A 10,932-nucleotide genomic window follows, 5' to 3' on the forward strand; every position below is an offset into this window, starting at 1 on the left:
ACGGGTATTTTTAGATAGCTCTTAAATCGAAATCGAACTAAGGATAGCTGGCTCTGACATGAGGAAATTGGATTTGTGTATTTAATTGAGGGCTTGAAAGAAAAGACAACTCAACATTTTACTTTCACGTGGAGTTTATTTTTCTTCAAATATATTTGATTTAAATGATTTGCTTTATTGGCATGATATATGTTTGTAACAATGCAAAGTGTTTTAAAAATCACTTAACAAACACAGCAAAATTATTAGTTTAACAAATAATCCAAAGACCTTATATATGTGCTTCTACCATTATAATTCTAAAGCTATCCTAGTCGACAGTGACCCTGCCCACGAAGCAGATTCCGGGTTCAAATTCTGGCAAGGGCAATTTGTCTTTTCATCGCAGTTACGAGTATTTGGTCCTGAGTTATGGGTATTTTCTGTATAAAATTTATTTATTATATATATCGTCGCCTAGTGCCCACAACACAAGCTTATTGAGCTTACTGCGAGACTGGCGGCCCGAATTTAAGATATTGAAAAGATCTTTAAAAGATCGATAACTAAACGACATGTCAAAATTGACGTTTATTTCGATTCCGCTGTGATCCCAGTAAAATCTATCTACGATATTTCTAACGTCAAAGTGAAATTGGTCGCCCGAATCGAGCTGCTTCTGTCAATTATACGACATACAAACGATATCTAAATGAGAACTTATCTAAACCAGAACTTATCGTTATTGTATCTCATTCTTCGAATCGGGGCGTGGGTCGATTTGTGTAAGATTCTCCCATAATATTTAATTATTCAAGTATTTAGTGTTAGTTAGTTAGTGCTTCTGGGCATTTTCCGCAAGTTGACAACCATTGTAGGTACTTTGCGTGGATGAAACGAACTATAAACGACAGCGTTATTATTACTAGGGTATTCTGTAAGCTAATTCTCCAATTAGGTTTGCTGTATCGTGAAGATGCCATTCCGCTTTGTCCTAACCAGCGAACGAAAAAACATAGAAGACTAACGTCAAACAAAATGTCAGCGTAAAAGTGGCCCCACTATTAAAACACGCAATACTCATAACGGACCAATTGCAACTCGTCAAAGTTTAGGTCTTGTTTTCTTCGACGACTTGTTTATTATCAATCGCTGGTTCTAACTTTCCTAAGGTGGCAACTGGCACGTAGTTTCAAAACAAGTTCAATTTTTTATTGATTTATTGTTAATTCATCCTTCGCCATACCCTGACTAATAGACCACGCGGTTACGGCACTACCTGTCTTATGCCTGTAATTACAAACTAATTAGTTTATATAGCTCCAGCTTATAAAACAAACGCAATAGAGCAAAAACAGGTTTTGTATGAAAAACTTAAATCCGTTGTATTTTTTGTACTATGGTATCTGAGGCCTACATAAACTAAAGAAATACAGGCATAGATAAGTATACCATCATATTGTAAGTATAAAGTTTCAAAGCAATATAGCTAATATTTTAAAAATGAAAGCGTAACTAGAACCGAGCTTGCTGCGGACTCTTAAGGACACATTTCACTAAATATTTAATAAAATGATTTTATGTTCCCTACTGGAAGAATCCCCCGCCACGCCGTATCAATGATGTCATCCTTCGGGCCCTTGTTAGTGCCAGAGTGCCGGCAGTACTTGATCCCAGCGGTCTAGCTGGGACGATGGCAAACGACCCGACGGAATGACACTGGTGCCCTGGAGCATGGTTCGGCCGCTAGTTTGGGACACTACATGCGTTGATACCCTGGCACCGTCCCATGTCCCGAGCACCAAAGTTACCGCTGGCGCTGCGGCATCCTCGGCCGAAAGCCTGAAGCGCCGCAAATATGCAGCACTAGGAAGCAGCTACATGTTTGCGGCGTTTGGCGTTGTAACCTTGGCGCCATGGGGGCCAAGTGCGCGTCGGCTTTTTAAAGATTTTGTCGGCGCGCCTAATAGAGGCCTCGGGCGACCTGAGGGCTTGCCACTATTTCGCACAGCGTATAAGTATCGCCATACAGCGGGGAAATACGGCCAGCCTTCTAGGCACCTTGCCCATTGACGGCGATTTGGGCCAAATTTTTTATCTGTAGTTAAGTTGTTAGTAAGTTTTATTATGTATGTTTATTTCTTTGTTTTTGGATATTAAAAGTACCCGTAAGTTTTTGTTCCCTACTTTTAAATCTTGGATATTCATAAATTCTACAAAAACAAATATTCTATTGGTTGGCTCATTATTATTGAGACTTTTTTACATACATACATGCTTAGTTTTTATTGCATCCCGCTTCGTTAGTAAGATTAACTGATTAAACATCGATCGTGCGGCACACTGACCTCATTAGATTCAGTGCCGACTTCGCTATGCCAAGCGGAAAACTTAGAATTTGGATCAGTGGTGGGCAAAATACGGCCCGTGGGCCAGCTCCGGCCGGCAAAAGGATTTTATCCGGCCCGCCACCGGTCTTTCGAAATAATTTGTACACGGACGTACCATTATCTAAAAATCACTTTTTTGTATGGGAGCCCCCTTAAATATTTATTTTATACTATTTTAGTATTTGTTGTTATAGCGGCAACAGAAATACATAATCGTTTTCAACTAAAATTGTTACAACGTTTTAAAGTGCGTTTAAGACCTTTCGGCATAATGCGAGCTACAGGAAAAAGCTTTAAAATAACTTAATTATAATAATGTAAATACTTGGTTGAAATTTACTAACCATAACTCATAGTGTTGTGTTCCTGCCGGTGAGTAAGGTTGCCAGAGCTCAACGAGGGTGGGAGGGGGTTAGGGTCGGCAACGTGCATGTAACTGCTTACCATAAGGCAGGCCGTATGCTTGTTTACCACCGACGTAGTATAAAAAAAAAAGTTGATAAAAATATTGTTATTAAAATTATCAGACGAAAATGCGGCCAAAAAATATATTCAATGTATGTATGTCTAAACCGTATCGGGGTCAATAAGTAATGTTCCAGAAATCCAGAGCTTTACAAATAATTTATTACAAGTGACAATTGAATGAGTTTTCAATTGATAATGATAACATTTTATTCATAATCAAATACAAAGGTAATTCGTCACATGCTTCGTCAAAACACAAATGTAATCCGCACATACTACACAAACTTTTCTTATACCTTTAAACGAGCAATTCTTGTATATATATTTCTGTGATCTCGGAAACGGCTCTAACGATTTCGTGGAAATTTGGTATATGGGGGTTTTTGGGGGTATACAATCGATCTAGATTAGTCTTATGTTTGGGAAAACGCGTGTTTTCGAGTTTTCATGCGTTTTTCTTTCGACGCAGAATATGGTCGCTAATTTTGTGTTGCCGGCCACTGTCCGTCTGGTCCAGCGGGTTAAGACGCGGACGGCTAAACGAGTGTTACGGGTTCGAATTTCGCCTGGGGAGCTAACTTTTGTTTTTTTTTATATGTTCAAGTTTATATTTAATTTTTATTGTTTTAGAGAAGTTTAATTTAGTAAAAAAATGTAGTTAATTCATCTATACACCACCATATTACAATAAATAGTTATAACCGAGCAAAGCTCGGTCGCCCAGGTACTTCTACATTAATACAAAAACAATAGTAGTAGATAATAAGATAATGTTACTAACCATGTATTATAAATCCTTGTTATTTGAAATAAATGATTAATAATACTAATAATAATGATAGATGATGAATAGATGCAGAAGGCGGTGATCTTGGACACGGCGCGGATAGTCCGGCGGTTCCTCTCCCTGCAGCCCTAACCACCGGCAGCTTGGGCCCTGCCCCGCTGCTGGCGGCACCCTAGGTTAGGTTTTTTAATAATGTGTTTATATCTTTTGTATTGTTTTGTAAGTGTTTTTATATTTTACTTTTATATAAATATTGTGAAAAGCCTAATCTGAGAGAAAAAGATAAATAAAGGAAATAATAATAAAACAAACTATAATTTCTGAAACAAGTTTCGACAAAAACAATCTAATCTTATCTCTTGGTTTTCTAATATCACTTACTTACCTAAGGTTGTTAGGATTGGAGAGATTGAGAGAACGGGAGGAACGGAGTTCACATCCTGGACGGGGGATGATGAAAGTGTATTTACGTTTAAGATAACCAGGAGAGGAAGGCAGGTAGGGGAGGAAAATGGAGAATAAAATACTCAGGATTCCAAGGGACCTACGACGACGGATGGAGAGCTAATATAGCTGACGGCGATAAAAAGAAATATGGTCGTATATCCGATAGAAGAGCATTAGGTAGGTAAAGCAAATGAGGAAAATCTGATCTAAAATATGACTGACAGTGAACTATTTCATTTAAGTACGTATGTTGAATAATATTAAAACATTTATGACATGTTGGGTACCTAAGCTACAGAGATACTGCAATGATCTGCAATAATAGCACAAACCGTTTTTGACAAATCGTTCAACGTCAGGTCAATCATGTTTTTGAATTTAAATTTTTTGTAAGTTTTTGACGACCGGTCTGGCCTAAGTGGATAGTGACCCTGCCTATGAAGCCGATGGTCCCGGGTTCGAAACAAAGCATTTTTGGATCACGTTACGGTTGCCAAAAAATTATTAGCACTCTTGAGGCCTGTCTCTAGTAACTTCATCGATTCGAAACCTGATTTCTTGCCTTTCACTCGATGGAAAAAAATTACGAACATAGGTCTTATACGCACTTGAATTTTTTTATTAATTTTTGTACATAAGCTAAAAATATGAAAATAACTTCAAAAATTTGGGGACAATCTAACTTCAAAAGCTTGTGCTATGCGTATTAGGCAAATACTAGGCGAAGATAAATATACGTATATAGATATATACATAGAAAACACCCATGACTCAGGAACAAATATCGGTGTTCATCACATGAATAAATGACTAATCCCAACAGGCCCTAGTTGGGATGTCAGATGGCAGTCGCTTTCGTAAAAACTAGTGCCTACGCCAAATCTTGGGATTAGTTGTCAAGAAGAAGAAAAAAACATAATATCTGCGCTTCTGGGTACGCTCTTCTATCTCGCTCACACGCAGTGCAGTGAGAGTGAGAGGAACACAAACTTACTACACCTTAAGACGGTAGATCTGTCCATCCACGTATCGTAACTATCTTCATTCTTACGAATGCGATATTTACGAAATTCTAAACCCAATTTCTGGAAGTGCCCGTGAATTTTATATTAAGAGAGAAGTATTCCACGTGTTCACCCATAAAAAGAGAAAACGTTTTTCCACTTCTAAATATTTTCCATTTTCCTTGATTTTTTAGTATGTTATTGTTGACACAATGAAAAACTAGTATTATTATTTTTTTTCCAAAAATCCGAACCCTATAAAGCTAGAATATATAGCTGAAGCGATTGACAACAAAATCAAAGTGATTTGTTAAGATTTAGTAAGTGGAAACCGTTTTCTCCCGAAATAGAATTTCATAGAAAAATTTCCGTTATTTCGTAGCCATACAACGAATACCTCATATCTATAGGAGCGGAAAATTGCCAAATTCTGAATATTCATTCAACAATCTTAATAAGCAACATTATTAAGAAACTCAATTACTTTTGTATTAGCTTCAAACGGCCTTTGTAATAAACTTTCAGTAAGTAAACGAAATTGAAAAACGAGGACAGTTTTGTAGCCAAACCCGAAGCGGAATTTGAACTTTTATGTCTTATTTAATTTTGATATCTCTCAAAGTCTCGCACCCACTTACAGCTGGATTGTACGAGCGACGCGTAAATTGTGAAATTCAAATATCTCTGTCGTCTATCAAACCCGTCACCATAAATTTAACCGGACATGTTTATTGAAATTACGTACATTAATTACCTACCTTCAAATGTTATTAGGGAACGTATAATTAAGTGACTTTTTAAGTTAACTTTACTAAACATTCTTTCCGCCATGGAAACTAGTGCCAAACAAAAATGTTACTGTAAGTATTAATCAAATTAGTACTGCACACCAGAATTTTGTCCTTGAAAAAGGACATCGGGACTAGAAAGCTATTCCTAGATGTACCTAAACAACTACGTGTTTCCCACGGCACATGTGACCACAGTGGATCGAGAAAGAGCCTGTCCTAAACAAATATACAGTAATGTAATTGAATTGACACGAAAAACGAAAATCGAAGTCTCAACCGACCCAAGGTGACATCGTCGGTAGGTTTCAATATATAGGATGTATATTTAGTCACCTGCAATTATTTACGGGCTGAATATATAGGTCATATTGAGCAACTTTTACTACTGGACAAATCCAGACATCGCGAAAAAAAATTACTCTCCCATAGAAAAATGTCACAGTCAGACAGCCAAAATGTCACCTCCAATTTTTTTTAGAGAGACTGAAGTAACTAATAAGAAACCTGACTACGTAATAAATTTAATTAATTCTACGGATTCACGTAACGTGTTTTAGTCACTCGCGCGACATGTTTCGGAGAGCCTAGGTCTCCTTTCTCAAGCACTAACAGTTCACATAAACAGTAAACATGTCGCACGTTACTAAAAACACATGAGTGGAATCCGTAGAATTAGTTAAATGTTAGTATGAATCATGACAGTTTAAATTCAATTACGTAATAAGTACATGTTGTAGCTTCGACGCAAATTCCAGTTGCTCCAACTCGAAACATATCGGAGCCGTACAGCGTCATCTATAGGTAGGTACTTCGGATGACAGTTACAGCAAATTCGAACGTACACTGACATTAGAATCAATTTGAATCATGTTATTTAGTTATCGTGCGTGTTACCTGCGCCAATACATGTACCTACGGACAATTAGGTACGAGTGAAATGCAAGATAAAATCACTCTGATGTCAATGTACGTTCGAATTGGCCTGTTAGTAAGTATACCTATGTCACTGCCCACTTGCAGTTCTGTAAGAACAGATGACAAATATTTGCCATCAATATAGGTAACTTTTTCACTATATGAGTAGCAGATATCTGACTGATAATTTTGCAGAATTGCAAGCAGAAAAGAGTGAGTTAGGCCATGTTAGGCGTATTAGTTAAATACTAGTTAGTTGTAATTGTAAATTAATCATTTAACTCAGTACTCACCTACTAAAATAAGTTTGTATAATGTATGAGTAGGTATGATACAACATTGCTAGCTTTATTTTGGAGCGCACTATTCGCCAACAAACTGTCCACAGTTTGGCGAAAAAATATGTATACCTACCACTTAAGTTTTCTCTTGAAAAAAAAAAAGTGTATAACACACACAGATTAATTTTTTTAAAGCACGTACAATTGACGTCACGATCACGACTGGCTGTCAGAAGTAGAAGAAAACAAAAACAGGCTATAAGTAATGGTCCTGTTTATAAATGATTTTCAGGTTTAACCTACATTTATCATTTTGACCTCTAGGCGCACAGAGGCCTATAAAAAGGTCTTCCATTCCATTCTGATTTGAACCTTTACTTTGATTAATCATAATTGCATTTGGCTTAGCAAGTTTTGATGTCTAGGCAGGTAAAGATATTATAATGAAACTTAAATTGTTAGTTTCAAAACGAACGTATGCAAACCAACTAGATTAAACTTTAATGAGTTGTCACATGTGAGTAAAAGTGAAAATTTCAATAACCATGGATATATTAAAAGCTATAGGACTACACGAGTTCAAAAATTGGGATATACTGAGGAGATTATTATCAGAACTTATAGGGACATTTCTATTGATAACAATTTCGCTCTCAGGAATACATGAAATAAAATCTGCAGTTGGTTTCGCACTAGCGAATGGATTACTTTTAGCTTCTATCATAGCATATACTGGCCATATTTCTGGTGGACATGTGAATCCAGCTGTGACTCTTGGAATGTTAATTTGCAATTATATAAAACTGGTCCCTGCTCTGTGCTACGTAGTCGTCCAAATAGTTGGAGCGTTGTTAGGCCAAATGGTAGCACGATGGATTGTTATGAAAGATTACAAGAGGATAAGTTCGAGGAAGATGGGGGATCGGTGGGGGATGGAGCGGTCGGAGTTTGGGTTGGAAGTGCTGGAGACGTTTTTGTTGGTGTCGGTGGCTCTGAGCGTGACGGATCCGAGGAGGAGTGCTCGGGGTGTTGGTTCTGCCGGTTTAGCCATCGGTCTCAGGTATGTTTTTATTCTTAGGGCACAGCACAGCGGATATCATTCCAGATCTAGAGCGGAGCCCAACTGGGGAAGTACCTCCACCTTACAGAAAACCGCAGCCAAATATTAACACTAGACCCTACTCATAGTGTTGTGTTCCTGCCGGTGAGTAAGGTTGCCAGAGCTCAACGAGGGGGGTGGGGGGGGGGGGGGGGTGTAATGCTAGGGTCGGCAACGCGCATGTGACTCCTCTGGAGTTGCAGGCGTGCATAGGCTACGGAGACTGCTTACCATCACGCGGGCCGTATGCTTGTTTGCCACCGACGTAGTATAAAAAAAAGTACGTATTTTGAAGTGTATGTCCATTGATACACGAAAACTTAATAAATATGATAATTTACCTAATATGAATGTCATATTACCTAATATATAGGCATTATTATGCTAACATGGATGGAGTTGCACAAGTGAAGTGAAGTTTTTTTTTTACCATGACCTTAAAAATTAATAAAATAAAAATAAAAACCGTTTTTCAGATCACTGATCTATAACGACTATTATTATAAACTTAAAACTATGTTAATTTGGTACTACGAGAAAAATATAAATAAGAAATTATAACTAAAAACTAAAATATGTGGAGAGGAGGGGCGCAGGTTGTCATGCTTTATTTAGCTCTCCCAATTGCTACCTCCACCCAAAACTTTATAACCGGGCAGTCGAGGCGCTCGGCCAACACCTTGAAAAGACTGTTGCTGTTGCCGCGCGCCCGTCTCAGCATGGAGGCGATTCTTTTCCGCCTAATGGCAAAAAAGTCATCTACTCGCGCCTCAGCGAACATGTCGGACGCACTGCAGTCCTCGGCAGCCGCAACAGCATCCTCAAGATGTTATTATATTGAACGCCCAATGCGTTATAGGCTTGTTGTGTAAACTTCACCCTCAGGCTGCACGTGTAGAAAGTCGTCAGCTCTAAAGAGCGTCAATTTAACTGATTTATAAAAAGTGCTTTCAAATCCAGGAATGTCGCATGTGCATTACAGCCCATTAGCAACCTGTACACTAATTTGTTGAACTCCCTACTACCGTACGTCCACTGGGCATCTTTTGAGCATCCGGCAGGGAATAATATATCCTCGGCCGGAGCGTTCGCAACAAATCCAATGAAATCGCACAGCGCGTGATCAACTGATCAATAATAAATGGATCTAATTTCATTCCAGTGCAGCAGCATCTCACTGCGCAGTGACAGAATACAAAGCAAGCTTGAACCCCGTTGGACATCTAGCAACGTCAATATACCTAAAATCTTCTACCAACTGGGTCTATTGGGGCGGACCAATGCTCGGCGGACTGTTAGCTGGACTGGTGTACAGATTTATCCTGAGTTATAGTAGACCTGCTAGTATTCAAGTTATTTATAGGCCGTGAAGTTATCAAAATAATTGATCTTAATAAAAATCTCAAAAATAAGACACGTCTTTGAATCTAGTTGGACAGCTACGTCAATAGACCAGAAATCAGCAGTCGTTGAGTTACTGCCCGAGTACAGTAGTAGACTTACTCATATTCAGTTCAGTTTTTAAAAATTGAATGGATTCAGTCCAGTGGGACTATTTAGCCAGTGTCAAGGAGTTTGAAGCTATATACGAGTGTACGAAAAATGTTGTACGGTTAGTACAAGATAGTGTACGGTTCAGTGATGGCCGAACGTTAATAACAATTGACCATTGACCATTACAAATTGAACCGTAAACCGTAACGGAAGGTTACAGTTCAATTTGTAATGGTTATAGGTCAATTCTAATTAACGTTAGGCCCACACTGGTACGGTTATTTTCTTTATTGGCTCTTGTAAAGCGATAGCTGAACTTTATAATAGAATAGGCCACGTGGGTAACCTGGCGTAGCGTTGGCTCCAGTGTGAAACTCGTATCAAGATTAATTCTTCATTATCCGCACTCGCTATCAATTTTACACATTAAACAACATTAATGAGCAGAAACAAATAAGTTAACCACGAGCTGATGTCACCAAGATGGCGGTTGACAAGCATTTAAGATATTTATAAACCGTGAATTATCAAAATACCCACCAAAATAATTGAGTTTACTTTTATGTCAATAAAATGTCACGTGCACACTGAAACCGTATTGAATCCTGTGAAACATCTATCAATATCAATAGGTAAATTCTTTTGGTTGGTCCACCTTGAGAGAATGGATGAATATCATAACGTGAAAAGAGCGTACCTGGGTCGCCTAGCAGGAGGACGTCCTATCGGACGCCTCAGGTAGCTGGAGTGACATGGTGAAGGCGGATCTGCGCGAACTTCGAGTCGACAATTGGCGAGAAGTCGCACAGGACCGAGAAAAGTGGCAATATCTTGTGTCGGAGGCCTAATCTCATTTTGGGTCGCTGATCCAACAGAGTAAGTAAGTAAATTCTTTTTACTTTCAGTGCTAGGCGTTATATTTCAAATACAAAATGAACATGAGGCTAAAGTAGGTCATTCTAGTCAAAAGGTATAGGGTCAATATTTCAATATTCCCACCAGTATGGTGTAGGTCAAACTATTTTGATAATTCACCAATGTCCAGGGCCCTTATTCGACATGCTAAAAGTGACGTTTCGTGTTGATTTCCATTTGATGTGAGAAATATTGTGACTTGTCGAATTGCTATTATCACCACCTGTCAGTGAACAATATCCACACTAGAGGCGGGGCGTTGTACCGGAATAGTTTTTGGAACAGGTTATTTGTAATAGACTACTTTTAGCTTGTCGAGTATTTAAAAGTACGGACTTTGATTTCTGAAATAAAACAAATAT

At 38.4% G+C, this 10,932-nt stretch overlaps 1 protein-coding gene across 1 annotated transcript; it reads left to right on the forward strand.

The window, feature by feature from the left end:
• The first annotated feature begins 7,497 nt into the window (after positions 1-7,497).
• LOC133525577 (aquaporin-like) lies at positions 7,498-10,273 on the forward strand. The gene is made up of 2 exons (XM_061861884.1): positions 7,498-8,122; positions 9,324-10,273. Exons 1-2 carry the CDS (start codon positions 7,608-7,610, stop codon positions 9,529-9,531), a joined length of 723 nt encoding a protein of 240 aa, XP_061717868.1. The 5' UTR covers positions 7,498-7,607; the 3' UTR covers positions 9,532-10,273.
• Positions 10,274-10,932: the final 659 nt, after the last annotated feature.

This window comes from Cydia pomonella, chromosome 15 (genome assembly GCF_033807575.1).
Source record: "Cydia pomonella isolate Wapato2018A chromosome 15, ilCydPomo1, whole genome shotgun sequence".
NCBI classification, from domain to species: Eukaryota; Metazoa; Arthropoda; class Insecta; order Lepidoptera; family Tortricidae; genus Cydia; species Cydia pomonella.

What these genes read in the sequence shown, in the direction of transcription:
- LOC133525577 (XM_061861884.1), top strand. Translation starts at nt 7,608, where the DNA reads ATGGATATATTAAAAGCTATAGGACTACACGAGTTCAAAAATTGGGAT. An exon ending in GGTTTAGCCATCGGTCTCAG is followed by an intron (nt 8,123 to 9,323) that starts GTATGTTTTTAT and finishes ATTTCATTCCAG; the next exon opens with TGCAGCAGCATCTCACTGCG.